The following is a 24,450-nucleotide window of genomic DNA, read 5'->3' on the forward strand; positions in this document are numbered from 1 at the left end:
ACACACAAAACCTGAGACCTCTTCAGGAAGTCAGACCCTAAACCTTGAGTAATAACTGGTCATCATAACTATTGAGTTGACTCATAAAACACAGCAGTCAATGAATTTTACCTTTCCTGCAGAAAAAAGCTCTTAATCTGAAACAAACACATGAACAAATACACTTGGCAGGCAACAGCACACTGTCAAGAAGATATACCGACCCTGTGAAGCACTTAGAAGTGAAGAGAGAAATTACCTCAGCCCCATGCTGCTGCCGTTCATCATCAGAGCAAGTTCTCCGGGTGCTTCAGCAATGGGCACATCCTCTGAGCCAGGGACGTGGCCTCTAATCCTGAAAAAGATGAGTTAGTTGGTTCTGCAGCTGGTCAATTCACCATGCCAGGAATTTGCCACAAAAAGGTGACCTATGTGTCTATAAACAGGGTGCTTAAACACATTAAATGCAGATGCTTTTGCAATTGTTTTCACACTTTCAGATAGACTTTTGTATCGAAAGGCTGACTTACGTCCAGTGCCTTTGCTTCCAAGGGTTACTACTGGGAAACAGACAGAAAAGTTTCATTTACTGATTTCCAAGGACTAGCTCTCTTAAGGAAAGGGTCACAGTATCAAATAAAAAACATCCCTGTTGGGCTCAGATTACAGTTTCAGCACCAGAGCTCAAAGGCATCATGCCTAAGCTGCATAAAATGTAGAATTTGTTTCAGATGGTTTTGTGTTCTCCAACTATGGGCCCTCAGATGATGCTCCAATTTTAATAGATCACTCCACCTTTTTCCTTCTCTCTAATGAAGACAGAAAAGCCAAGACAGTGGTACTACTTTTTTACTTAAATAAAATTCCTGTTTCCGGGCTTTGCCCTTACTAGTCTACTCCAGTGAGGCTGGCATCAGGAGTCACTGAACTACCCATTTGCCTGCACACACACCATTTTTGACAGCTGAGCAACTATTTCACAGAGACAGAAACTGCAAACTGAAAGTTCTATGTTCACTTGAGGTTAAATAGGGAAATGTGGACAATTAGATTGCAGTCATGATGCAGCACGGCAGAAAAAAAAAGGATCAACTCATACTTTAGCTAAAAGATCAGAAAAGTTAATAGCCAATAATTGCAAATGGTCAGACCTTTTATTTGTCATTCAATGACAATACTTTCAGTAGCTTGGAATGGACTTTAACCAGCACTCTGCCCAGGCAGAAGGACAGACAAAAATAAACACTGTCTGGAATAGGATTTTTGTTGTATTGTTTTTTTTAAACTGTCATGATGTCCTAACTAGGTTAGAACCTCCTGGCAATGAAGCAAAGGGTATTTGAGCCTAGCTAAACTCATTTTTATTGTTAGTAGTATAGAAAACTGCCCCGTTACCAAGTGCAAAAGTGAATTATATACCTGGAACTGAAACAGAACTGTGATGTGTAAGAGATTTACCTGTAAATATCAACTATTTAATTCTAAAGATACTGAAACATTTTTAAGAGAAAGCACACTATTTTCTAGTTGTTTTCTTAGAGAGAATATGGCGTATCTGCCTTCAAGTGCACCTTTGAAAAGAGATCACAAAAATACTGAGTCCTCAGATTGATCATATATGATTTTAATTCATAGAATTCTTTTTAGGTAACTAGAGCTCTGTAAACCATGAGGTTTTTTTTTTCAGAAAAAAATAGCTAAAATAGATATAACGAGGACATCACTGTAGATATTTAAGGTCTAATTTTTTCTGGACGTATAATGCCCTGAATCCTGAAAAATTCCCACTGGAAAAAAAACCACCAAAAAACTCACAACCAACTCTAAAAGTCTGTGTGTCCTTCATATCTACTTGTTTTTCATTAGAGGGATGCATGCATGGAATTAAGGTATTTGATGATTAAGAATCCATCTGTTCCTACTTAATTCTCACCTGAAGTCATAATCCTTCGTTAGTGACCTCAGTCATTTTCAACACACACAACTGTGATTGCCTTAAAGACAGGTACTTCTAAAGCCATATAAACACAATATTTTCAATGCAAACAACAATCCGAGAAGGCAAACAAAAGACCATCTAGATTACAGCATTCTCTTTTACAGTTTGAAAAGTAACCAGGGGCTGGAATTAAGAAGAGAAAGTGATATATTCCTCCATGGTGGTTATAATATATGAACATAGGAAGTGGGTCATGTAATGCAGACTCTCATGGGATGCTGTCAGCAGTTGCCATATTAGAACTGTATAGAAATATGCATCCTTGTGAAACACTCCTACTGCCTCTCCTAAAAGACTGCTACATTCTTCCCCATTGTTTTCCCTTTCTAATGCTGAAATGCTAGTACTCAACTCAGTTACACTGGCTAATTTAACTCGCTTTAACCTGTTCCCATTGTCTCCTTTCTCAGAGACTCTATTTACACTGTCAGAAACGTGTTACTTAACCTTCTGCAATAAGCTCAAGGGCCTTTCAAGCCACATCATGTATTTCTATGGTTGCTGCCTTTTTCTTCTTATAGTTTTAAGCATGTACCGTGGCCCAGTCTCAGCATTCTCCTTTTCGCAACCACCACTGGAAAGAAAATGTCCTTGCTACAAAGAGCACCCTTCCTTTTCTGTAAATACATGGGGAAAAAATATATATTCCATATATATATAAATGCACATAATGATCTCTATCTTTTCTGTAAAACACATTCCTTACAGTCCCTACCTAGGAGGGTGCAACACTTCAAAACTCTCCAAGGAAAGAAGAGGGAATGAATCTATGCCATCCACGCTCACGCTGCTCTCTTGGCAAATGTCTGTATTCCTTCAAGTGTCTGCACTAAGGTCAACGTCTCATTTTCTTCTACTGCTTCTCTTTTCTTACCTAGTCTTTTAGTAGTGCTTATCTTGTGCCTTTCTTTCTACCACCTACTGTTTTCCTCTGCTGCTTTCCACAGCTGTCATGCTGTTTGCCAACAGTATATACCAACATACTAAAAAGTCTTCTCCTCTCTAAATCACTGTTAGAATTTGTGCCACAAGTCTTGCCTGTCTTGTTTTATCAGTTCCATTCTCCCACTTTAATCAACTATCGCCCATGTCTTCACTAGAAATTTCAGAATTTTTCTTTAAGTTTAATTGTAAGTCTCAAAATCACCTGTTATAATCCATACGGGATTGGTGTAGTTGCTGTTGTTTTAGGAGCAGTTTTGCTTCTTGTTGAGTCAATAAATGTTGGAGTCGTTCCTTTTCGATTTCCAGCTCCATTTTTTGCAGAAGCAGCCTCTGCCTTCTTTCTTCCTGCAAGCTTTTAGCCAGCTCCGTTTCCTTAGGCCCCGAGTCCGCGCTGTGATTCTGCCCAAAACCTCGAGAGTGCCTGGAATGATCACAGGTTTTGTGTACTGGCCCAGAGTGTTTTCTAAGTACCTGGCTGACATAGCGGCTCTCTTCCATGCTCCCTGAGCTCCCTACATGCCTGCAGGCACAACCATGACTCACTTGCTGAGGGCACGTGCTCTGAAATTCATTTGCTTTCTGGTCCACCTCCTGAGCTTGTTTTACATGGTGAGGGCTCCTCTGCTTGGCTGGGGAAATCACAGTGTTGTTACACTTTCTGTGCAAGTCATTTTCCATCATATATTCCTTCAGACACTCCTGATGGTTGCAATGGATTTCAGTCCTGTAATGGGGGTTATTCCTGCAAGGCTGAGACAATGCAACACAGGCTGGGCTTCCAGCCTTTGGTGCTCTGCAGTTCTTATGAAGAGTCCAAGGTCCCCCAACACCCAGGTAGGAGCCATCTAGCTCAAGAGATGGCTGCTGGCATGAGATCTTCTTACTGGATAACTGCAATAAGAGAAACAATTTCCTGTAAATTACCCAAATTTATCTTTGCCCAACAATTTCCTTTGATAAATGTGTTCTCTCAGAAACAGACGCCACACTGACGGACATACAGCCAAACCCAACAAAATGTTTACCAGAAGACAGACACGGATCTGCTATCAAATCTACATTTCATTCCATCTACACAAGTGTAATAAATGTAAAACTACTGCCTGTAGGATCCTCAGCATAAAATGAGTCACTTCAGAGTATCAAGTAGTTGTGAGCATCTAGGGTTACATAAAATCAACTTGAAGAGTGGCAAAAAACATTAAATGTTAAGGTTTGAAAATGTTTAATTTTGAATACGGAGCCAAAAAATCCATTCAGCCACTATAAATAGTCTTTGATTGGCCATTACACAGCAGGAGATTTGATGTAAAACATTTCACCTTGCACTGAATGGGATATTACTTACCACTGGAAATTTGATGAGAGTTTTTGAAATATCTTTACAGAAACACAGATAAAAACCAACTACTTTCTGTAAAAAATGGTTGTACATCAAAAGCTGTCATTTAAATACAAAACATGTTTAAATACAGCTATAAACGTAAGTGATTTTTCAATTAAGCTGGGCAAGTGATTATAGTCTGATAAAACTCTGAAGAAAGCAAGCAACTGTAATTCACATTTGTCAACCCAGTGCAAGCAAATTCTAGTGGTTTTGTTATACTTGTGGATATGATGTAACAGACATCACAATCCTACTTACATCCTGGAGTATCTTTGCACTGAGGTTCATCCAGGCAGCTAAGCATTTGAGGTTTTATGCACATCAGAACAGCAGTGTATCAGGCACCCACATATCTTTTGCTAGACCTGTGCATTAATTTCAATAACAAACTGAATTTAAACTCCTCCAGCCTTTGGGACCTTTCACAAAGATCTTGTTGTGGTTTTGTTGGTTTTTTTTTTTTTAATTACAGAAGCCAGGTTTGTTAAGGATAGCAAAAGCACTGCAGTATAAGTGGTTTAGCAGGGCAATTTGGAATCCACTGATGGAAAGAAAGGTATAATTTGCACTCTGGCAATGCTTACAATAGATATGTATTGTGCACACAGAGTGCAAGACAGTCAATCAGACCCAAAACATTAGAATTTAGGAATGCAAGCAAGGGTCCAACAACGATTAGAAGAGAGATATAATACAAATCTGTGCAGCATTTGTATGTATAATTTAAATTCTTTTTTAATAAATAAACAAAATACCAAATATACTCAGCTGCCCTTCAAGACAACCAATTACAAGTTTCTTGTAGACTTCACAGAATGCAAATTAATGTGGATTAGCACCTGAATACTGATATTTTATTATTTCCAGTTTTGTGCATACAAATATATCCTCTCTGCCATGTGATTGAAAGCCAAGGATGTCATGTTTTGCCCCAGAGGGCCTAGTGAGTTGGAGGCATTTGCATTAATGTCAGTGCTAAATGTCTGAGGAGAGTCTGGTGCTTGGACTGGGTGAAAAGTGCAGGACACTAAAATATTTTAAAGTCAGAGGGTCTGGCAGGGCAACTGAGCAGAAACGCAACATGCCACCAAAAAGATGGAGTTTTGTTATTTATTATTTGTGGCGTGCCATCACTGTCTCCAATATTTTCTACGCAAATAAAGGCTAAAGAGCCCTTTTAATCTAAATTAGGTAATAGAGAAAGGGATGACTAGCAACTAGGAAGAAATATTACAGAAAAGAGAAAGTAAAAGAATCCTGTAGTTACACAGTCTCTCATTTCCCACCTCACCTGTTTCTGGCAGCAAAGGATTTAGGACACCTACAGGAAGAGGCTTTCACGGTGGACAGTTTCCCAGTCCCTTAGAACAGCAGGAGATCTCAGACCTGAAGGTATCAGAGGATCCTATCAGGGCTGGCAGCGTAGGGGTGGTCTACTGAAAGCACACACTAACCTTCCACAGCCCATAACCAGAAGTTAAAAGGAACATCAAAAAAAGGAAACTCAAGAGATGGAATGCCTGAGAATGTCTTTATTTTAGCAGTTTATTGACTGAATAGACAAGAGAACGTTAAGAAATCTAAGCACATGAATGAAGATGTTACAAAATAATCATCGGGTCTAAGAATAAAGGTCCACATCGCAAATTAACTTCATGGCTGAGACTCTATTAAGAGTCCCTCAAGGCCCTAAAAGAGAGGTACCAGTTAGCATTTGTTGACCCTGGTCGCCATTAAGTCTGCCCTGATGGTCTCAGAAATGGCATTGACATTTAAAAGACTTCATAACAAGGCAGAGAAACTTTAATGTTATTTCACAGTTACAATATGTTTGCAGGGGGGGAAATTCTCATTAATGTCATAGAATGTTAGTGGGGTTTTTTATTCCTTTATGAGGAGGAGGTCATGTTAGGCAGAAAAGTGAGTTCCAACATGCCTTTGATGGCTACTCAGTACTTTGAAGGGTCTAACCCCAAAGAAAAATTAGCTATTGGGAGTCAGAAGCTAGTCAACAACTTCTTTAGTAATTTGTGTTAAAGCTCTGATTGAAAGTACAGCTGGGTGGTAGAGGTTGCAGGGAAATGGGACTGACATTTACGCTTACGAAGGATGAGAAGAGACCAGTGCATGTCAAGATCTATAGGATGCAGGCCAGGTGAAGGGGAAAAGTAAGAAAAAAAAATAATCCAAAGACCCACCTTCTACTGTGAGTCTAAAGACACACAAGCACAAGGAATTGGGTAATTTTACAAGATGAGTTTAAGAAAGATATTGCCTATGGGACACATAGAAACCATGACGGACCATGATGGAACAGCTGTGCTTTCCCCTCCATGGAGCTCTTCCAGGCTTGCTGTACAGTATTTAAAGATACAAGTTCCTTTAACTGGGGCTTAAACAAACAAACTCACACTGCTCCTTGCAGCACAAGGAGTTAAGAAGACTTGATCAGATGTGAAACTCCTGTGAAACAAGGAGATATTAAAAATGGTTTAAATAATCTTTAGAAGGGTTTAAAGAGGAAGGCACACGCGAAGGTCTACAAAATCTTTACTGCAACCCCAGTAATTTTTGCTCGGGGATTCAGCGCAGAGCTTAAACAAACATCCAGCCCTTAAAAACTTCCTACGAACAGACAAACAGTGCACCAGTTTTATGCACGCAGCATTATGATCTCTGCAAATTGTTCTTAAATGCAACTTGTGTGCTTGGCAGTTCTAATTCACAGCGCTGGCAGAGGAGGCACATTTACAGACTGACTCCAGCACACAGGGCTTTGTATTGCAAGGGATGAATCCGTAACTTACAATCTCAACACAGGCGAGGTCCCAGCGGATTTTACTGCATGTACAAAACACGCTTAAGAAACAGCCCAAAATCATTACCTTGAGAAGTCTTGCACTCTGAGGGGCAAAAGCTGGGTTCCCAGCAAAATACAGTGCTTTTGGGGTGAAGAGCAAAATTGCTAGAGATGTTAACAGTGTTAAGGGTTTAATTCATAGCACCTGGGTTTGTATGCAGAAAGAGAGACAACAAAGTAAAATTATTCTCAGTTTTATCTTAGGAACATTTCTCTAATCTGGATTTTCAGCTCAGAGGTGTCTTTTGGTGGGGTAGAAACAGTGGGAGGAACGCACCGATTTAGAACTAGTCCATTGTGATGATCTGAGGTGAGAACCCTGGAGGAGACCAAGAAGAATGAAGAGAGGAGAAATATAGAGATATAAAGATTTTCAAAGATGAAGTAAAAACGTCTAAATGGGCAAATGAGAGGCGACCATACACAGAATCACCTTACAGAGCACCAAGGGCACATACCTAAAGACTCTTCACCAGCATAGCTGTTCTTTGGACACAGTCAGTAAAATGTATTAGGAAAAATTTGTCCACTGGAAGTGCTGTCAGGCACTGGAACAGGATGATCAGGCCAGTGGTGGAGTCAGCAACCCTGGAGGTATTTTAGAGACATGTAGATGTGGTGCTTAGGGACAAGGTTTAATGGTAGGCTTGGTAGCGCTGGGTTAATGGTTGGGCTCAAAGGTGTTTTCCAACCTAAAGAAATCTGTGATTCTACCAAGTCATTCAGCTGACACACTCACTAAAGCACACATTCAAAACCTGGAACTCAGTCACCACTCTGCATTGTTGATGTATGGCTCTCATCTGAACAAAGCCTGGCTTTGGGTTTCAGGTCTATCAACAGTATAAGCTTTTGTCAGTGGAATGAGGAGAATGAATTATAAATAAGCTCAGGTAGGATATTGGGGCAACAGAAATGATGTTTTTAAGAACAATTATTTCAAATGATAGGACTATTTGAAGTGCATTACTAGTGATTAAGGAGCTGTTCTTTCCAAGAATCTGTAAGAATTTATCAGAAAGAACACAAAAGGGCAAAGATTTGAAAGTATATTAGTAGGATCTACTGAAGTCTATAATTTTTTTTGTTTAAATCGTGTAATCCTTTATTAAAATCTCTACCATAAATAACCCAGTATCAGCCATTACAAAGGGCCACGTAATAGTAAAGCAACTGTCTCTGTCACTGCCTAAGATAAATACAGTAGATAATTCTAAGGTAAGCCGACCATTTTTCAAGCAAGAAATAAAGCACCATTTTCTGCACAAATTATGTATAGCTACGATTGCCATATTCCACTGAATAAAACAAGTGGTCTCAAAATGAAAGAAACTGTGAATGACAGTCAACCAACCTGTATTTTTCCTGTAAAAATCTACTGAACTCAACATACTGAACAGGCGGAGCAAACAAACAAAAAAAAAAAGTAAAAGTAATATGATCACATCACAAAAAAGTGAATCTATAGCTGCTGGCTGACAGCAGAGGAACACCTCCTATATTTGTGCTGCCTTCAGTATTTTTTCTCCTCTTTGTTAAGAGGGTTTGAGCTGGGATGCCAGGTGCACAAAAACCTGCATTCAAAGTAGCATGTGAGCATTTGCTGGCACTCAGCTTTAAGTGTATATTTTGCATTCATAAACATGCCATCCTTCTTCTCCTGCTACCCAAATATTGTAGATAATCTCTAACAAACGCTACCATTTTAGATCAGTAAACTGTTTTTACGCTGGCTGATGAGGCAGTTGTTAATAATATAGTGCTCCAAGAAAACTAAAGTGAGGTGCCTGTACCTTGAGTCCTGGAAGTCATTGTGAGCAGAATGCCCATTAAACTCAACCAGTACTCACATATGGCAATGCAATACCTGACCACTAAAATTAAACAAATATGTTTGCTTTCCGGGAAAAAAACTGTGTCATTCCTGTTTGCACTATAGAAAAATGCCACTGCACTAATCTTGGCAGCACCAGGTCTAACTATTAAGATTCAATGTGCTGCCAGCATTATAGAAATAATAATAAAAAAAAAAAAATCAGAATCTTCTGACTTCAATTTTTTACTTTTGCCCTTTATTTTACTGAAGAATCAGTAGTTCAAGACCTAGATAAATATTTCAAAAACTATACTATTTGTGAGCAGAGCAGGTCACTACCATTTCCCAGTGCATTTGGAGTTCATGTGAAATAAGGGCAGAAGAGTGATGAGCTGCATTTTTAACATGGGCATACACAGAATAGTTGTCTAGCTGATAGAGAATGTGTAATGCAACATCTGCACGGTACGCCTTGCCAAAGCCCATCCCAAATAAATGTAGTGCATTCTCCCTAGTGCAATTAACTCTCATACTCTGGCAGGTTTTGCTAGAAGATCATCAAGGTAGATTACCTTCCAGCATATGAACTAAATACTTACAGGTGTTATATCATCAGTTATTACTTACAAACTTCTGCATTTAACAAGACATCCAGGCAAATGAATGATCTAATTTATGAATTATTTATAAGAATTTCACAGCATGCTCCTGGCGTCATCCATGGCCTTTTCCAGGTCATATGACACCAATTAGAGCTGAATTTTAAATTATTCAATAACCTGAACTCTCTTGTCATTTAACATATAGATATCAATGCAGTAAACAAGTTAAGTCTAATGGGCCCTGGAGGTTTGCGTTCCTCCACCCATCAGCAGCAGAGGCTGCATGCTACCACTGGAATAGAAAATAATAGAATGCAGCAGTCAAAAACATTTGCAAGGTTTTAATAAGTTATTTTGCCTCCCTTAGGGATTTTAGTATAACTTACAAGCCCTGAATCTAAAACATATTAAAGTCCTTAGCTATGTGCTTTTAAAACAAAATTAGGACATAGCAAAAGAGCAAGTCTGACACTAACCCTAATTTAGGCCCTTAATTTGAAATGTAGTGGAAATTATGGAGTAAGCAAGATTTACTATGCACAACTCATTACCTTCAGGCTCTCCTACAGCAGAGCTAAAAATAGCCCCTCTCCCAACACATATACACCTGCCTGTAAAGATAAGGCTACACACAGGGAAATGGAAATATTAATTTAAAAGCTATCAGCTGACAGATGCACCTCACATACCTCACCATTTGGGTGGAGAAGAGACCTCCACCATTCTTCTGTTCTAACAGCACTGGAGAGACCAGTGCTCTAGAAACCCATCAGGATTCGAGTATTGGCTTCAAGACATACCACTTCAGAGAGGTTTAAGAAACCTTGCAGTACAATATAATAATAAAAAAAAACAATCAAATACAATAATCCAAAAAAAAGCATACGTAACAGCCTCTGAAGCACAGATGCAGTAAAAGATATCTTAAAACCACTGCTTTACATGATGACTGGAAGAACAAGAAGATATCAGCAACGAAGATAGCTAAGATGAACAGAACCATTAGATATTTGATTCGGCCTCAGTGTAAAGTCTGCAATAAATTGCAGGGCAAGCCTGCGATGTCCAGGCTCCGAATCTCATGAACCTGTGAGCACGACTGCAGCTGAAGAGCGGTGTTCAGAACCCCTAGCCCCTAGCCCAAGAAGTCCAAGTCATATGGTGGAAAACTTTTGAGATTGGGTGTGCTCAGTACAAACATAAACTGTGCCTAGCACGCACAGACTCATAGTACCTGTGCCTCAGTTCTTAGAAGGTTGTTGTGCTAAGTCCCAGCCCCACTCCTGTAGGTGGACACGCGCAGACCCCTGTCTTGGAGGACCCAGCGACCCCACTCATCTGCACACACGTTTCCTTTGCATGCTCACAGCTTTGCAAGGATTAAAAAGTTTCCTGGGGTCTATCCAACAGCAAGAGGAAAAGATGGAAAGGGAGATGCTCAGTTTATCCTTTTAAACACTAGCAAGAAGTTCTCTAGCTACTGCTGTCAAGATAAATGCCAAAAAAGTAATGTTGAGAAAATATCACGCCAAATAAGTAAAAACACACCTATCCAAAATGTCTAGCCAGATTAGGAAGGATAAGGATTTAGATAAAGAACACAACATCGGATTTTCTGCCTCCTGACCTTATCATAGGAGGGTGGTGCAAGAGAATTCTAGGGGGGTTAAACTTTTTAAGGAAAACAGCAGAGAAGGGGAAAAAAGGCAACTGCCTAATCTCTCAGCACACATTTGAAGAACATAAAAAATAGCTATAAGGGATTTTATTTTGGTTGCCAGCCAGATTTAGCTTCGTTCCTACACTGGGCAGCATTTGATTATTGCACATTAAGGGTAGTAACATGTTAGACGATAAGAGGAAAGTTCATATTGGTTTTCATTAAAGAGCAATATCCACCATGTATTTGGTTCTTCAAGGTAACTTTTTCAAAGTTATTTTAAAAAGCAAACAGTTTTCTACTTGGAATCACAAGTTTAGCATATCAGGGGCTACACATGTTCCCAGCTCCTGCCAGTCTCCTTAGAATTCAATCAACATTTGCTCCAAAGTCATGCCTTCATAGCTCCAGACACAAGACAAAAGGGCAAATATACTGTGACCCTTCTAAATAGCCCTGATTACTGTGATCAAACAGAAGCCAGATACTTATGTGGATAAGAAGGTGCAGACTTTGATGTGTGAAGATTACTGCAGAAGTAGACATTGCATCAGCATTTGCAACATGCACCTCACCGTGACAGCCAATATCACCTTTCCCCTGTATTTACAGTAGGGATAATTCTGGTACCCATTGGCTAGCAATGAATTGTAACAGCCACTCTTCACTCAGGAAGATTACCAGAAAGTTTTACTTCCTTCAGAAGACTCCTGCAGAGTCCCCAGATGAAGACTTTGAAATACCTTTGCTGCACAAAGAAATAGATGACATCTAGGAATTAAACGCACGTTCAGAAGCAGGGACAGTGTACTGGGGGCAAAAAAAACCCACCCCAAACAACAACAACCAGAAAGTTATTTAAATAATAAAGAAATCCCACAAAAGCAAAACCAGAAAATCTTTTTATTTTAAGAGTGGAAAGGTATGCCCAAGCAAGTGCGCATTCTGTCAGGAGTGTCCTTGCACTAAGAGCTCGACAGCATTTAGATTCTGCTAATGATCCCATCTCTGGGAAATAATTCATAAAAAGTAAACAGTAATTTTCATATGCCTGCCCTTTTGATCTTACATTTGTAGGGAGTATCCTGAGGCTAGCTGTGGGCGCCCCTGTGGCTCTGGCTGATTGACCTCTAATCTGCCCCTCAAGTAACGATCATGCCAAGGAATGACAACAAGAGTTGCAGACATTTCAGTGCAATCCCATTAAAGACAGGCTGACTCACTTCATCTTGTCAAAGAAGAAGTTTCACGAAAGAAATAAAAGCTTTTTAGAAGGACTCTTTTATTTTGTAATGATGCTGTTCTTCAGAACAAAGACTGGAACAAGACTAACACACCAGCACCCGACCAACATAGAGCTTTACATTAACTGGCTAAATGCTGGTGCAAGACAGAGTTATGTGTTAAATAGCCTTGGTAACAGAAAATTACGAATGTCTTCTATAAGAATCAAGTCAGAGCCATGGTACTTGACTTCCACACATTTCAGAAAAGTATATATACCATTTATAAGACAGCAGCTGTCTAACTGACTGCTCAAAGTCTCATCAGCTTTGAGATCACAGCTTGTGTGTTTTTACCCCATGCTAACCCCTGGTAAACACAAGAGGGGTCCTTATGTCTCTCTCACTGGATATGAAGCTAAGAGAGAAAACAACCAGTCTGGAGCCGCTGACATGCAGAAACTTGTTGTCATGCCAAAACTTGCTGTCATGCCAAGGTGACTAAATTACCAGGAACAACTTATTTAGATAAGGGAGTGAAGAAAATACAAATTAACCTGCTGGAGTCCAAAAAAATTGAAGCACAGACTATTTCTATATATCACAGTAATAGTGCAAAAACAGACATACTCCAAATATACATAAGGGTACAATGCAACGTAGAGATGAATGAACCAGTACATGGGTAATGCTGGAGTTGCTACCAAGGTGCCTGAAATGCTGAGTCTTCTCTGAACGGTGGCACAACTCCACCATGGGCAGATATTGCATATTATGCTTCCAGTTCCTGCTTTCCATAGTTAGTTCATATCCCTGCTCTTGTCAGGTTCTCTTGCCTTAGCAAGAAGTCAACACCTTTGTTTACAGTTACATAGGAAGAGCTGAACATGCAAGTAGCACTCCACAAATGCAAAGGATGTGAACTTTTTTAAATAAGAACACATGTAACAGGAAGTTTTGTGCAAAATACAACAACCCCTGAAGAAGTTCTACCTAAGCACGTTCACAGCATGACATCTCATAATCTGTAACCTAATCTGACAGTCTCTGCATTGGACAGGTGTCCCTGAGACCTCTAAGCAACACAGGCAAACAATCTCACTGGAGCCTGGAAGGCTCTGCCCTCTGAACATAAAAATTCAAGGTCCTTTTGGCACACAGGTTGTGATTTCAGTGAGAAATTTAATGTTTTCTCTCTGGCAGGCTTGCAGTATTCCAAATAGGTACATAAAATAACTAATGAAAGACTGCAGGAAGAGTTGAATCAAAGGATAAGAACAGGCTTGGAGCAAATAGGAATCTCCCATTCCCAGGGTAAGCCAACTGTTGCCTTCTGAAGCTCACCATGAAGATGCTGACTCCACAACACTCTCACCACACCTGAAATGCCACAACAGATGTCTCAGCAGACATCCATGTATGGCTGAGGCTCCTTAAGAGCTGAGGGCATTCTGCAATGGGTTTAGTACTGTTGAAGGCAGTAACCACTGACAGAGGGAAATGACCTCTGATATATCAAGCCACAGAGATCAACTTACTCTTGACCTGTGGAAATGATCATTTACAGTCCCACTTGACATCATAAAGTATAGCAATGTTGTCACAGCTATTATTTGCATAAAATAGTCCTACATGTGTTGTATAGCAGTTTGACAGTCCAACCTGATGGGTCTCAGCTGCAGAATATTGATGTAAAGGCTCTTCTATAGCTACCATAGGCCATTAGGTTGTCTGAATGGACATCCATCACTACCAGCTTGTGTGAAAGAGAACATTAAGTTAAAAGGGCATGACCAAGCATAAATTGAAAGGCCCTTCCCTACTCCAGGGCAGCAGTGACCTTGTGAGGGAAACGCCTTCACTCTAAGACACTGCAGTCTGGACAGACAAACCAAATAAAACCCACCCAACAGGCTTATCAAATTGAGCTCAGCTTAGTAAAGTCTCAGCAATTGCAAGAGTCTGAGGAAAGGAAAGCCTTGTACAAAGCTGGGCCTTAATCATAAGCACACAAATATATGCAAAAGTACTAAATATGTGTTTATAGTCTTACATTAATAGTTAGCAAAACACCGTGCCCTGCTTACAAGATGAAGGACAGGGACATGGAAGGACAATTTCCAACTATGAGCCCCTACAGTACAGTCTTTCCAAGCTGGAGATGCAGACCTTCCTTTTAATAGAGAACCATTATTTTCTTGTGTTGTGCCAGGATGAAGGACCACTGCCTCCCTAAGATCTTGCTTTATGGTGAACTTGCCACTGGCTGCTGCATGAGAGGAGCCCCAAAGAAAAGATACAAGGACTCCCTGAAACAACATCTCAGCCTTGGCCATATTGATCAACATCACTGGTCTACTCTGGCCTCCAATCGGGAGGCCTGGAGACACACCATCTATAACGCAGCTGTCTCCTTTGAGAACACACGCAGGATCACCCTCAAGGAGAAAAGGCAACGCAGAAAGAACCGTGTCTTGCAGAATACACCATCTAAGGAGTCTTTCTGCTGTGCCTTTTGCAATCGGATATGTCTGTCTCGTATTGGCCTCATAAGCCACCAGCGTGCCTGTAACAAATGTGGACAGAGCCTTCCCAAATCTTCGTTCGCGAAGCCCAGCCATGATGATTATTTTCTTGTGTTGTGCCAATTTAAGAGCTATACTGTGATGAGGTGTTACATACTTCTTTTGCGCCCTTTCCAACCAGTACCCTAACAGCTGTGCATTTAAAAAAAAAGGTCTGTTCGCCACTTGATAGCAATTAATGTAGCAGATATATGAAATCCAAAATGTGACATTAATTATTCTCAAGAAGGGAACCATTTTAAGGGATTTTTTTTTTTCCCCAAGGAAAACTGTAGAAGTTTTTGGTTTTATATTTTACCTTTGCTCTGGTTTATCCTTCCCCACTTTGTGAACTCAATCTGTACGGTAAGTCTGCACCAATGCAGAGAGCAGAAACAGCCCATGATGCCAAAAGGTATGAATTTTTGAAGTTCTGACAAAATTCTAATGCAAAGTTGAACCCTCTATCTGGGTTCCCAGGCCACTTCTTTGGATAGAGTTAGTTAATAAATGTATTCTGATTACCAGGCTTAAGCCTTTCTTATTCCATCTGAAAGAGCTGCACTTCAGCTCTCCTCCTTAAACTTTGGATTCAACAAAGAATAGTAATGCTTTGAGGCTGAAAATCTCTAAAACCACTCAGTGCCAACTTTAACGGGAGCAGAATTAGGTCAACAGTAAAATTCACTCCCTCCAGGAACAGAGTTTCAACCACCCAGTTGAGCAGAGAAGAAATTCTCACCACATGTTTCCATATCTACAAAGTCCCTTGGGATTTGTAAATAGTAAAAAAAAAATATATATTTCCAAATACTGTTGTAGAGCATAAAGTTCTATCCTACTGGAAAAGCAAAAAAAGAGATTGAGCTTCCCTCACAGTTACATATTAAATAAGTGCATCTTTTGAAGTGCCACAAACTTGATGGGAGAGAAGATACGAACTTGCAAGTATTTGGAAGAACTGAGTGGGGGGAAAAAAAAAGGAAGAAGAGCCAAGAGTAAAGAACAGAAGAAACCCAAATCACATTGGTTCAGTCGGGTATTTAAAATGAGTTTTCTTTAATTAGCTAAACTGTAATACAAATTAAAACTGAATTTCTTGTTCACAATATACTCATTGGAGGGGAGGGGATGCAGATGGCTGTTTCCAGAGCAGTTCAAACTAAAACCGACTCAGTTCTGCAGGACTGAACAGGAGCCAGTTTCCATCCTTCTCAAAAGACCGAAAAGCAACTTGGCAGCAGAGAGCCTGACTGCAAGCTCCATCTCAGAAATACTTACGAAGCACAGCAAACCTGTGGCAATTGTGACTGAACTCATTAAAATCACTACAGATTATTTAAAGTCTTCATGCCTGACATTCAAGTCCTTTATTCTGCTTTAAACACCCATAAGAAGAAGCTGTAGACACAGGGCAGAAATTAAGGCTTTAATACCGCAACGGATCGCTAAGTGACCAGTAAAAGGACTCTGGTGCCACACTGTATTTTTGGCACGAAATGTTAAACTGGATTGATCATAGATTTTGCTCTTGTTTTTGAAATCTTTTCCTTTCTGATGACAGAACTCTTGATGATACAAATGCCCAAGCCGAGTGTTCAGTCTGGATAATGACCAGAAGCAAAGTAATCAGATCTCTTGGATCAGTGTCTGTTTCATGATATGAGATAAGATTAATAGTTTCATGCTGATTTGCCATTTCCTAGAGTAGTGTTAAATTACAAATTTACAGGGAGGTGGGAGGGAATGTGTACCGTATGAAACCCTTAGAAAAGGGCAAAACCAAAGCACAGTTATCATAAGATAAAACCATAAAACAATCACAGCCCTTGGGGGACCAGAAGCTCTGTGCAGCCTCTCATGTGTCAGATCATCACAGGGTGCCTGGTTATTTAATGATAAGATTATCTAATGTTAATCTCACCACTAGAATTGCCTGCAATAAAAATGTTACCAACTTTCTAATTTTAATTACTGGGTTCCTGAAGATAACTACTTCAATTCTGCTCAAAAAAAAAAACAAACCACAAACCAAAAAAAAAAACCCACTCCCCATGGTTTCTCTGAAGCTGGGAGTACTTCAAATATCAAAACTGTGGATTGGATGATTTTCCACGTCTTTATTTCTGTTACATTAACTCCTCTCTTCCCTTTTTATTTTCAACCAGTCATCCTGACACAGTACAGTAAATGCTTAAAAGATAACATAGTTTTTTTCCATTTCATTTCACAAACTACACACAAAAAAAAGAAAAGCTAAATACCTCAAAAAAAACCCTCCATAACGCATCTATAAGTAGGCATTCTTGAAATCATGCAGAAGGGGAAAAACTTTTTCCTAACCAAAAATTGTCATTGTGATGACCTTAGCATTAGCTACTAAAAGTGCCAGTCATGACTGTAACAACTTGAACAGCAGAACTGTGCAAGCTGATTCCCTGGATAGGATTTCTGTGGAGCAATCTCTTCAGAATCCACCACTAACTTCCCAAAGACATAATCTCAGGTGTTAGTTACATCAGCTGGTGTTGTAACACATACACACACACCTTCCTCATGTTGTAATTCTCAAACCTGTAAAGCTTCTATAGCAAATACCTTTCTCCCCTTGCCCTGTGCACTGGGGCAAATTATTGTATTGCAGAGCCATACAAGCCATTTACTGTCATAGGACTCCCAACCACAGACAAGAATGCTCAAAAGGAGATACTGTGCAAAAACCCTTTAGGGAATTAGCTTCTGGGGGCAGTGGGGCTCCTCAGGAACAAAAAGGAAGTGCGATATTACACAAGAGAAAAAGAACCCAAGCAGAAGAACTCAAACAAATTCAAGAACCTCCCATTGTATCATAAAGCAGCTTGATCTGGTCCAAAACCGCATTGTCACCAGGGACCCTTGTTAACTCACTGATAGTCCACAATTTGGGTCTGATTCTATGTTTTTCATCGAACCTTTTTATAATCAAAATAAGGACTTTGTGCTGCTACATGGTAAAATGAAGTAACTATGTTCTGATAACACTGTCTTTGGATATTATTCTACTACTGTAATTTTCTGTAGACGAAACTAGAGAATAACAGTAGTGGAAGCAATTTAAAGAATAGATTTGTCATGTTACTCTCTGGTATGATACAATCTGCTTATACATCAGTTATTTTAATATGCATACATAATCTATTGTCTGCATTTCTCTTGTGCTTTTAGCATAAAAATGGTTAGAGAAAAATCTAGATGTGTATTTCTCCCGAGTTCACCAGTTCCTGCTGTTTGTTTCTCACCTGAAGTCATAATCCTGTCTTTGACATCATAATCATTTGCACAGCCACCAATTGAGATGTCACAAACGGAGGATTATGACCAGGTGGGGAATAAGCAGCAGGAGCAGTTGAACTCTTAAGAAACAAAAATCTTGTTTTCATGCAAATGTCCTTCATAATAGAGAACAAAAGAACAAAGGGAGAAAACTACAATGGAGAGAAAATACTAGAAGCCAGATTGTTTCTAAATACATGATCCCCCTGAAGTTCCCTCTGAGGAGTCAGCTGCCGATTAACAACTGCATAAATCATTATAAAAATAAAACAAAACTTGACATCTGATGATTGAACTCCCCCCACTGCCACCACCACACATACACACAGTTTTCTACTTAACATTAAATCAGCAAAAATATGAGGCACTTCGAGAGAACTTGTAACCTTTAGAGGTATTTATATACATTATGCCTGAATATTCCTGGCAGTAACTAAGCACTCTTCTCCTTGTTCTATAGATGAAGACACCGGGGTCAAAGAATACACAGGACCTCTCTGAATCTCAGTCACAAAGAGACTGTTCAAGAGACAGATATTAAAAAATTCAAATCTGAAGTGGCACAAATTTTGGAGGAACAGAAAACCTATAGCTCCAGTTACAGTCCAACAGGAGGCTGCTACACAAGGGTTACTCTGGGTTACGAGTTCCAAAGAGTTAAGAGCTTTATGAACAATTTTTTTATTTAAAAAATCATTCATAAATTAATTTGTCTGAAATTGATAGCTAGAATCAATCTGAATGACAATATGAAGTCACTGGGGGGAAAAAAAAAGATTAAATCAAAGCTGCAATCCACATCCAAAACAACAGAATCTTTACGTGTAAAGAGAAATCTAATCAGCTACACTGATATTGCTCACACTGTAAGGTTGCTGCAAAAACATCTACCAGGATTTCTGGTTTCATTTCTAGTTTCTTCTTTTATTTAGCTTTAGGTAACCAACACTAAACTGGAAATTGGTTAAATTGCCATGTTCTTGGCACTTCTGCTATATCCATATTGGCAAAATTCGGTGTTTCTGAACTAGTCTAATTAATAAATACAAGAAATTCATTTTTGAAAAGGCAAAAAACAGCAGTGCTTAACATGCTTGTGTTCTGCCTCACTATTGTCTGTGATGATGCTGAACGTATGCCATTAAATGTGACAGCATAGATAGCCTACAGCTCAAACAATTCCATCATCTGCCTGGATTCTGTTCCCACACAGTCTCCTGGACATATCCTGCCCAGATCTTGTCACAGCACAGCAGATGTGGCAGCTCATTTCCTCAGCAGTAGAGCAGGGTAGGAACCTTAGCATGAAAACTGTGCCTTCTGTCCTCCTATTTTCCAGTCTCCAATTTGCAGTGCTGAAGTATCAGGACTGTTTCAAGTGCATTTCAATTGTCCAAAGAGCCTGCCTGTAAATAAATGTGCCATTTGATAAAAGAGTTAATTCAGTAGAAAGAACTTTTTTACTTTGCCACTAATCACTCTGTATTGCAGACCTAGCCCGCTCTTTCCTCCAAATCTGAAACGAATACCAGCAGGGCTACAAACAGCATTCCAGCTTTTAAGCACTATCAGGCATGAGAGCAGACTGCTAACAACACATAATAGTCTGGATATCTGTACAAGGCAATTATACTTGAAAAAAAACCTAACTAGTATATATGACACCTATTCATGACTTCAAGTAAAGAAGTTGTTGAAAACCTCGAGGTTCATCTAGGATTTTATATTTGATGGACAAACCTCTAAGTATCCTAACTAGATTTTAAACAAACTGCTAATTGCCCTCAAGTTGTTGCATTTAGCTTTGAAATCTGCTGTTTTCTTTTCAGACCTCAAAAAAGTTTGGCTGCCCAAAACCTTGTTAATTTTCCCAGGCATGCCAGTCTTGTTTAACGAAAAATAGTATGCCTACCTGGAAGTCTTGTCCCTCATTTGCTTTTATACCTATGCCGTATTTTTTGAAATAGAAGCTTTATTCATCCATAATGTTTCTGAGCATCTTTAAACCTGTCGCTTTAAGAGTCCAGATGCTAAAAGAATCTTTTGCTCTTGTACAAATTTATGTATTATGTATTAATAAGGCTCAAATTCTATATTCAGAAAGCAGATATGGCTATTTAGGAATAACCTAAAGAAAACTGCTTTACAGAAAATACATTTAAAGTCTTCCCTTCATTTTTTATATGATGATGAGCAGTTTGTTACTTAATAAACTTGGAACTCGCAAAGGGATGCTTAACTGTGCTCCTGTGTCTTATTGGTGGCATTTACCAATGCTCACAAAAATTGTTCACAAAGTTTTTTTTTATTCATACCAAAAGCAACAGACACACAAGAATATGATCAAGCTAAGAGCAGGTGGAAGTCACAGTTTTACCTCACCTGTGCTGAAACTTCTTATTTAATGGGAAAATTTTCCCTTTTCTAAAAATTTACACACCTGTACTGAAAGCAAAAGTTCAATCATCTTGGAAAGTGCAACATCGTGTTCATATGGAACCTTTACTTCTAGGTGGAGGGACCACAGGGCGGAATCAAGTCTGCACTAAATATACATCCAAACCATGTATTTCCTTAACACCTCTGTAAGGTGAGCAGCACCCATGCTGAGAACTGCCTACTGAGAATTCCAAGACACGGCCTGTAGATAACATACTGCAGCAATGGATAATGGACACTCTAGGAAGCGGCAGATAGAAAAATGCCAGTTAAAATATTACAACACCAAGGAGACAGCAAACCCTCAGGAATGAAAAAAATCTCTACTTAGAAACAAAGCGACCAACTACACTGCACTTTGTTCAAGGTAAAAAAGAACAGAGGATGCAAAACCACACTTGTGAAATCAAGGACTGAAGGCCAGTCCAGCCACACTTCTGCACAGTCTGAAGTAGCAGCATTTCATTCCTAGAGACCATTGATGTCTGCTGTTAAAGTGAAAAAGTCTGCAAGGTAACAGTATAACTGATGTGCCTCCCAGCCAAAAATCCTTACTATCATAAAACTGAGTGCTAAGCAGAGCATTCAATAAAGTTTGGAAGTCAAATGTTCTCAAACGTTAGCCTGTGATTTCTGAAATTAGAGGTCAACTCTATTACCCCTTGATGCTTGGCTTCTGAAATTCCTTAAAATATGGCACTTGCTTCCCATTTTCAGGAAGGCACCTCATGCAGTCAAGCATATGGAGTCAATAAAGGTGTCTCTTCATCTGCCATCTAAAGCTTTATTTTTCTCACTTATAAATTACAACTGGTTTTAGTAATAGCAATCCCTGCACACATTTGAAATGCACTTCCATTTTCCACATTGCAGAGTTATATGGCTAAGTAAATACATGCAATTTAGGTTCAAAACCATAGCTCCAGGCACTACACATCGAGAATTTTATATTACTGAAAATTAATGCCTTTTTTGCATATGCTTGAGCAATAAATTAAAAAAGCTACGTCTTATATGTATCAGTTGGGATTTTCTTAGCCTTCATTTTAAAAAAGAATCATGCATACAGAGATGCATTTCAGTTTCTTCTCTGGGCTTTTAATAAGAGCATATGAATTATTTCAATTCATCAAAAGCAACTAACTAGAACTCTAGGAGTCTCGTATTATGTACTGAAATTTGTATGTGTTCAACTGCATCAATATCAATGTCTGAATTCAATTCTACAACTGAAAAAAATTGGCACCTGCATGTAGTGTACTCATGGCAGTTCCCAACTAGAATAATCAAAGTAATAGTCATAATTCCTTTCAGCACAGAAAACTGCAGTCCCCATATCAGAGTTGGGAGGAAAATAAATGAGGTTAAGATAATTGCTGGAGGGGGGGGCACAAGGAGGGCTAAATAATGCTTTGAAGCTGTTCTCTCCTGGAGAGCTCTATTTCATCCTGAAATCTCCATTCTCCCTGTACATGGAGCAGAGACAAAGCTGTGGCTATTACTGAATGCATATTGAAGATGCATGAGAAACAGGGCAATACCCCTCTCTGTGCTTGCTAACACAACCTCGCAGCTCCTGTAGCTTTCTGTTTCCCACCCCAGCCTTACCCTTTACCAAGGTTTGAATGCCGAAGTAAGCCACAGCTTAGGGACTCTTAAAATTGAGGCTACAGTGGAAGTGACCAAGGAAAGGCCAAAAACTATTGGTCCTTACTCCTCTCTCATCCCCTCAGGCATCACATACAGCCCCCCCAATGAAGAAGGGAGAGCCTGGAGCCAATTTCACCTGTCTGGCTGGGATACAGGCCAGGCCACAGAGTTGTGGGACAGAAAGGCTTCACCATGAATCAGCAAGCTGCGTGGAAAAACACTTTAAATAAACATCTCAAAGACACCTAATCTGTGAGATGGCTTTCATTTTTGCCACACACAAAACATAAAGAAGACAGAATTGGAAATTAACCTTTTTCTTCCTCTGTGTCTTACCTGCTGCACTCAGAGTATGCCTCTGCTCTAAACTCAGATTTAAACTCGGGGACATCATGGTCCAGAAAGTAAATCTAATATGGAAAAATCAAAGAGAACAACCACCACTTTTTGCCTCCAAAGATGAATCAATTCAAAAAAATAATCATGAGAGGAATCTATTAGCTTATTTTCTTGTGAATTTTAGGAATTCACATGCATTATTAGGAATTACACCATGTGATTTCACAAATTCCACTAATTTTAAAATGTATTATTTCATAAAACCTACAAAAGTAATAGCATAAATTTGAAAAGAACTATCACCTTTCACTTCATAAGGGCAATGAGTGAGCCAGGCTTCCTGCTTAAAAAGAGAGATCCAAAAAAATTACATTTTCATTAAGGTAACTTTAACTCAGTATTATTTGAAAGGAGCTTATACAACTTGTATACAAGTCAAGTTCAAACTAAAGTTCTGTGATTTGTTTGCTGAGGTTTTTTTTTAAACCTTCAGACTACAAAACCCATAGTGATGTATTTTGCTTGTGTTTTTCCAGCAGCGGAATCTCCCTGGAATTGGAGCAACGCTGAAACCCTCCATTCTCACAAGGCTTGATATCAGCAATGGAAGAGCCTTTCTACAGTCACCTTTTGAAGGTAACTTTCAAAGTCTTTTTCACATTACAAATACACTAAATGCACCAAAATATAATTTTCTCTAAACAAAATGGTATTCATCAAATCTTCAGCCTATTATCCCACATTCTCTTTTGGAACAGACATGTCGATAGAACAGCATCGTCAATCAATCCAATAGATTTTGAGTGTATCCGCAATGAATCTACTCTGCAATAAATTGGCTTGAGTAATTTAAAAACTCCTATCTTAATGTTAGGAGAAGAAAAATTATTATTTTGATCTATTCCTCCTCCCCTTAAAGCACCTTGGGCAAGGGCTAAGCATTAAAAAGAAAAATAACCAACAGCTGTATTACAGCAATAAAGTCTAAATAAAAATGACTGATCAATCCAGAGGAGAAAATATAAAAGACATCATTCTATATAAAATACACACAAAGATTTTAACTCAAAAGTTTTCAACTGTGTCAAATGTGTTACAGTAATTAAACAGGCAGACAGGGTGCCAAAGCTGGAGGTAGTTAGAACACCCACGTCTTCCCCCTTTCAAATCTTTTTCTGCAGTTTACTAAAACATTTAAACTTGTATGCTTCCATCAACGCTGCCTCCGTAGAATCCTAAACATCCACTGGTCAGACTATGTAACCAACACGTCTGTTCTAGAACAAGCAGCAGTCACAAGTATTGAGGCCATGTTGATGAGAACACAGCTGTGCTGGGCAGGGCACATCTCCAGGATGAAGGACCAACCACTGCCTCCCTAAGATCTTGCTTTACGGTGAACTTGCCACCGGCTGCCACATGAGAGGAGCCCCGAAGAAAAGATACAAGGACTCCCTGAAACAACATCTCAGCCTTGGCCATATTGATCACCATCACTGGTCTACTCTGGCCTCCAATCGGGAGGCCTGGAGACACACCATCTATAACGCAGCTGTCTCCTTTGAGAACACACACAGGATCACCCTCGAGGAGAAAAGGCAACGCAGAAAGAACCGTGTATTGCAGAATACACCATCTAAGGAATCTTTCTGCTGTACCTTTTGCAATCGGATAT

General features: G+C 39.4%; 1 protein-coding gene across 1 annotated transcript in view; it reads right to left on the reverse strand.

Annotated features, from left to right (window-relative positions):
* Positions 1–238: 238 nt before the first annotated feature.
* Positions 239–24,450, reverse strand: part of KIAA1328 (KIAA1328 ortholog) — a gene marked incomplete at its 3' end in the record, with an annotated part of 119,173 nt that continues 94,961 nt past the window's right edge. The window contains exons 7-8 of the mRNA XM_027740285.2: positions 3,126–3,814; positions 239–334 (exon numbers count right to left, since the gene is read on the reverse strand). Coding sequence (XP_027596086.1) covers positions 239–334; positions 3,126–3,814 — 785 coding nt within the window. The remainder of the gene's footprint in view (positions 335–3,125; positions 3,815–24,450) is intronic.

The sequence above is a fragment of the Pipra filicauda genome, unplaced genomic scaffold (assembly GCF_003945595.2).
Source record: "Pipra filicauda isolate LSUMZ 115617 unplaced genomic scaffold, ASM394559v2 scaffold278_size1010298_pilon, whole genome shotgun sequence".
NCBI lineage: Eukaryota > Metazoa > Chordata > Aves > Passeriformes > Pipridae > Pipra > Pipra filicauda.